The sequence below is a fragment of the Lemur catta genome, chromosome 6 (genome assembly GCF_020740605.2).
Source record: "Lemur catta isolate mLemCat1 chromosome 6, mLemCat1.pri, whole genome shotgun sequence".
Classification (NCBI taxonomy): Eukaryota; Metazoa; Chordata; class Mammalia; order Primates; family Lemuridae; genus Lemur; species Lemur catta.
Window position 1 is genome coordinate 39,498,580 of NC_059133.1, and position 5,700 is coordinate 39,504,279.

The 5,700-nt window shown below is 43.3% G+C and overlaps 1 protein-coding gene across 1 annotated transcript; it reads right to left on the reverse strand.

Annotated features, from left to right (window-relative positions):
• Positions 1-695: 695 nt before the first annotated feature.
• On the reverse strand, positions 696-4,391 carry ATXN7L3B (ataxin 7 like 3B). The gene has a single exon (XM_045553354.1). The coding sequence runs from the start codon at positions 4,052-4,054 to the stop codon at positions 3,761-3,763; it is 294 nt and encodes a 97-aa protein (XP_045409310.1). The 5' UTR covers positions 4,055-4,391; the 3' UTR covers positions 696-3,760.
• Between the last annotated feature and the right edge of the window lie 1,309 nt (positions 4,392-5,700).

A 5,700-nucleotide genomic window follows, 5' to 3' on the forward strand; every position in this document is an offset into this window, starting at 1 on the left:
CGAGGTCAGGAGTTTGAGACCAGCCTGAACAAGAGTGAGACCCCGTCTCTACTAAAAATAGAAACAAATTAGCTGGCCAACTAAAAATATATATAGAAAAAATTAGCCGGGCATGGTGGCACATGCCTGTAGTCCCAGCTACTCAGGAGGCTGAGGCAGGAGGATCGCTTAAGCCCAGGAGTTTGAGGTTGCTGTGAGCTAGGCTGATGCCACGGCACTCACTCTAGCCTGGGCAACAAAGTGAGACTCTGTCTCAAAAAAAAAAAAAAAAAAAAGAAGGAAATTACCTTTAGAAAGGCAGAATCATTTTCTACTCTGTATCATTTGCTTTTTCAGAGCAAGGATATTAGCTTAAAATGATGGTAAAATGTATATATTAAGATACATTGAGTTCCATTCAAAATGGATTATCTTTCACCATGGGCTTTTAGTGATAGAACTGGAATCACTTGTTCACTCATACGGAAAAGGGAGAATTCTGTATAGTTTGGTTCTTTCACTGGATGCTGCATAAAGCTAAATTCGCAGGACTAGATTTAGAAACAAGGCTAGGCAGAGTCCCTCTATTTTGACAAAACTCCCATTTAGGAGAAAGTACTAAGGCTCAACAGTAATTTAACATTTATTTTACTATGTCAATGTCTATGCCTGAAAAACATATGCAAGTTTAAAAGATGAACAGAGTCCAAATAAAGTCATGTTTTAAAATTTTGTTTATTATTGTTTACCATCGGGGAGATGCAGTTTATTTACACCAGCAGCCATAGGGGCAAGGGGAATACACAGTTAGTCAGCTATCTGTATAGAATGGACTACTTATGCAAAAATAAGAATCTCCAAAACAAAGGACAGTGGTGAGCTTCACTACCCTCCCCCAATGATCCCAGCATGCGATAATGCTAGGCAGTGGTCCCTGGGCATGCGGTGGTAGAAACTAATGTATGGAAGAAAAAGCCACAAACCACAGAAATTGTAAAGAACCCCTTTCCCCCATAACACACACACACACACACACACACACACACACACACACACTCAGATACATAATAGGATTACAGGGTGATCAATACACTTAATCAAGGAGAGAAGGATAAGAATTCTGCTGTTAGAGGGAAGGTAGGTAGGGAAAAGGAGAGTTCCTAACCACTGTCAACTATATGGTAGGGAGTATTTTCTCCTCCAAAAGGAGTTTCCTCCGGGCATCTGTTAGACCAAGCCCAACTTATACCCATCCAGGGCAGCGGCTATTGCCCTTTTGGTAGAAAGGCAGTGGAAAATAAAGCCAAAAAGGAGGTACTGTGAACCATTACTCAAAACTACTTCCCATTTCTTCCTCCTCTAGTCAGGAGAAAAGGCCAGAAAGAAAACAGTAATATCATGGTCTGAGATCTGAGTTCTCTATCAGAAGCAAGAGTGATTGGACCATGGCCTTTCTCCCTTACCTTCATCCTGCTTCCAAGACACTGTTTGGAAATAGGCCAGAGTCTCATTTAGACCCTCCTTTCCCTCTGCATCCTCTTAGGAGATGTCTAACAAAAACGGCAAAGATAAATCAAAATTATTTTAGCTCCTGCCAAACTTTGATTTTTCAAAAGTTATCACAATTCTTAGATTAGAGATGAATCTGTAACTAGGCCCCAATTCTGATCAAGACTCTATGGGAAGAAGGTAGTAATAATCTCAAAGCCCAATCTCTATTTCTTTAACTCTCTAAAGTATGTAACCCCAAACAGTCCACACAGTACATAGTCCCTTCTGGGATAAGCAAGGATACATGCACAGCAAGGGTTAGAGAATGGATAGGGACCAACTCCATCCCTGTGTGTGTCCATCAGCCTTTACTGCTCTTCTGCTTAGGTCCTAAGAGGCAGTATCCAGCAAAGGTGGGAAGATAGTTGTTCTCATGAAGTAAGACACAGCAGGAGGGTATACTAGCAAGGCAGTCCTATATAAGAGAAATGCTAAGGCATGACACTGCCTTTTAAATACAAAAAATTAAGTTCTCTTCCAATTCCAACCCCAACAGAGAAAGCTGTAAGATTTTCTTCTGGGTCTTCCACAAAAACAGAAAAACAAAAACAAAAATCTTAAAGAAGGTCAAGAGAAAGGAAACTGGGCAGGTTTCAGAAGCAGTAGCATTAAGAGAGATGAATTGAAACTGGTAAATGTGAAAGCTGGAGTGGCAAGCAGCACCTGGGGTCATGAGCTGCACCAGATAGGCAGTGGAGCAAGGGACAGGAGGAACATGGAGGCAAGCCAGACACATGAGGCTAGGACCCATATTGGAGCACAGAATGAGGTAAGAAAACATTTCAAATAAAGCAGCACCGGTTCTTGCTCATCTTGGGGCTCCCACCCCTTTACACTTCATAAACCTTCCTCAAGGAGTAAAGTGGAGGGTAGTTTTGATATGTGGCTCTTACTTCCCATTCTCCCCTATCCCCTCCTCTGAAGCCAGGGAATTCTGGAGGTCTTTCCCTGACTTCCAACAACAAAAAGACAGCTCTTGTCAAAAAGATCCAAGGGGACAGAGTGGAAAGGACTGCCTCTTGTGAGGAGCAGAGAAGGCGGTGACAGTTTGGATGTTCACTATAGCCGAGTTCTAACTGCCCAACCAAAGGAAAAGGGGCATTCAACAAGATTCTAAACATAGTCAGATGAGAGATGACCCAGTTCTGCTCCTTGGCTCCTAGCACTAACCCATTCACATTATCGAGGGCAGCTCGAAGAGCTCCCCTCTGGGCTCAGTTTTTATGCCACAGCCACCTGCACAGCCATGATGCTCTTTGATAGTTCAGTCCTGCCCTGGGGGGGGGAAGGCAGGTAGTAACCTCGCATGATGGCCAAGTCACACCCACGGACTGGCTAGGTAACCAGTAACTCAGAGTAGGAAATGAGTGCCCCACCAAACACATGTCCACAGCATACTACATCCAGATATGAATCTTGCAGTTTGAGAGATCGTGCATAGTTGCAGAGGTCCCTGCTACCTCCCTAGGGGATCATAACTGAATCCTCAGCCTGTCTGGACAACTAAGTTCTCCATTTGCCAGGCCCATGCCACCAGGCAAGCAAGAAAGATGGCTCTGCTAAGCCATAAGGCTAGGTCTTGTCCCCAAGTCGGCTGAAATCATTGTAAATGCAGGACCTTTGGGAAACAGGTGGTTTTGACCTTTTCTTCTTGTCGGAGTCAAGGCCACAGAACACTCCTATCAAATTTGATTGGGAATTCTTATTCTTGGTTTTCCCAAGTTGAAATTGCTAGTATCCAGATCGCACACCTTTATTTCAGAGAAACCCAAAGCAAAGGCTTACAAGATCAGAGGAGCAGTCCCACTGAAGGCCACTGATAATGGCCTGACCAACAGTAAAGTCCAAACTGTCCAGAAGGCCCTTGATATCAGGCAGACAGAAAGGCTGAGGAATCAAAGGGTTTTATATGCTGGGCACACAACTGCTCACCTGTGCACTGATGGGCACTATAGGATCTTGTGCACATCCTGGTGTGTTTAGAGATCAATATGCAGACTGTGTGGCTCCTCCTGCCCAGGGTTTCAGATCTCACCCCAGGAAATACACTTAAAAAAGGATCTGAATTCCTAAATTCTCCACCACTTTGGGTTTTACAATGCTAGGATCTTCAAGGGGAATTAGGACTTCTGTCTTTTTTTTTTTTTTTTTTTTTTAAGCTTACTCTTCCAAACCACAGGACCAGTCTATGTTATTGTCTTGGTCACTCTCAGACTCTCTCATGTTGCAGCTACTGGAATTCCGGAGGTGAGCGCTGCAGCTCCTGATCAGGCCCATTCCCAGGTTCTCCGGGAAGGGAGCAAAGCGGGAGGCGGCACGCTCCTTTGTCTTCCACCGGCTGAATGCCAAACTCCTTCACGCTACCAGTGTCTGCGAACTCCAGGTAGAAGTAGCCACACTTGACTGCCCGGTGGACCTCAAAGCAGAATCCCAAACAGGAATCCTCTATCAGGTCTACGTATATCTCCTGAGCGATGGCCTCTAGCTTGTTAGTATCCAGGTTAGCCAACGAAATTTCCTCCATTTTAATTTGTAAGTGATCGTGGAGAGGGCGCTCCTCTTACTCACGGCAGCAACACGTCTGGCTCCGCGGGCCGCGCCTAGGCCTAGAGGCCTCTCAGGGCCGCGTTCTCCGGCGGTGGGGACGGGGACGTCCGCGGCGGCGGAAGCAGCAGCGGCGGCGGCGACTGCTCGCGAATCCCAAGTCCTTCGGTTTGTTTTGGCGTCTCCCGGGTTCCGGGGCCGCGAGCCGCGCCTAGCCCACGACTCACCGCCAAAACGTCTGGCCGCCTCACCCAGCCGCCCGGGCCTCTTCCGCTCGCTGCTCGGGCCGGGCCCCGCCTCCCCGCTTCCGCTCCTCAGCGCGCTTGCGCACTGCTCCGCGCAGACTCGCGGGGCTCCTGACACGCAACTGCCTAGAGTGCGTTTATGAAATTTATGAAAACGAATGGGATGATCTAAACTGGGTCTCCCTTTCATTACCTCTGATTATGAAACGATGGCAAGGGTGGTTTTTTTATGTTATTTTATTTGTGGATTTAAACATTCGCTAATGAATTGAGCAGGCATGCTTAATTTGTTTCCTCTGGAAAAGTTAATGATAATTACATGCACTGTTGTGGTATGATGCGAAATATCAATTTTAGGAACAGTTCTCTGGATAACGTTTGAAAATTTGACTTATGTGATTGACTTGTGATCTTTTATACTACTGCCGCAGTTGTCATTTAAATCCACTAGATGGTGCAAGGAAACAAATTACAGTTTAAGTCTTTTTGAATGAAAAAACTAGAAACTAGGCACTAAGGGCATAATTCATATATATTGATCAAATAAACCTAAGTCATTTATCTCACTTATCACCAAATTAGTGTGACCGTCGAGGGATGATAATATGCATCTCTAAAAGAGTTCAAAGAGACAATTATGTGTATGTTCTGTTTTGAAGAGGGAGAAAATCGGAAATATGTTAAATATACTGAGAGATAAAGAAAGCTTTTTCTAAAGTTATGTGCATGGATTGTGAAAATGGGAGCCAGCCTACCTGGATTTAAATCCTGGAGCTAATCCTTACTTCATGGTTAAGATTAAACTAGAGTTTAAAAGAAATATCTAGTTGCAGTGCCTTACAATAAGCAATGGTTCAGTATATTGGCTATTTTTAATCATATTAGTTATGAAATTGAGTATGAGAAAAATCGCTGTAGTATTTCCTTTATATTTTGCTCATTTTTGTCCCCATCACCACTGTGCATAGAGCAGCATCTGTTATCTTTATAATTTATCAAGAAATAGCTATAACTAAAGAAAGAAGAAAATTTTAAAAGTATTTATTGGTATCTGTCTGATTCTATACTTTGCTTTTCAGACTAATTGAGAGACATGTATCTTTCCAAACAGATACGAATAAACATTTTCTAATTTATATTATCATCAGAACACCTAGTTTTAGAATTAATTCTTAATATCTCATCCTATATTTTCATGAGTATAGGATTAAGTTAAACCTATTTGGTTTGTCAGTAGCCAGACTTGTATCCATCCAAATTTTTCTGATTTCATATTTTACCATTTTAAAAGCCACAAATTGGCAAATATGGAGCCTTTTAAAAGCCTAGACTATTTAAGATTCATGTTCTATAATATTTCTTTTAAATCTAGGGCAGAATG

Excerpts from the sequence above, each read along its gene's own strand:
- ATXN7L3B (XM_045553354.1), bottom strand. The coding sequence starts at position 4,054 with ATGGAGGAAATTTCGTTGGCTAACCTGGATACTAACAAGCTAGAGGCC.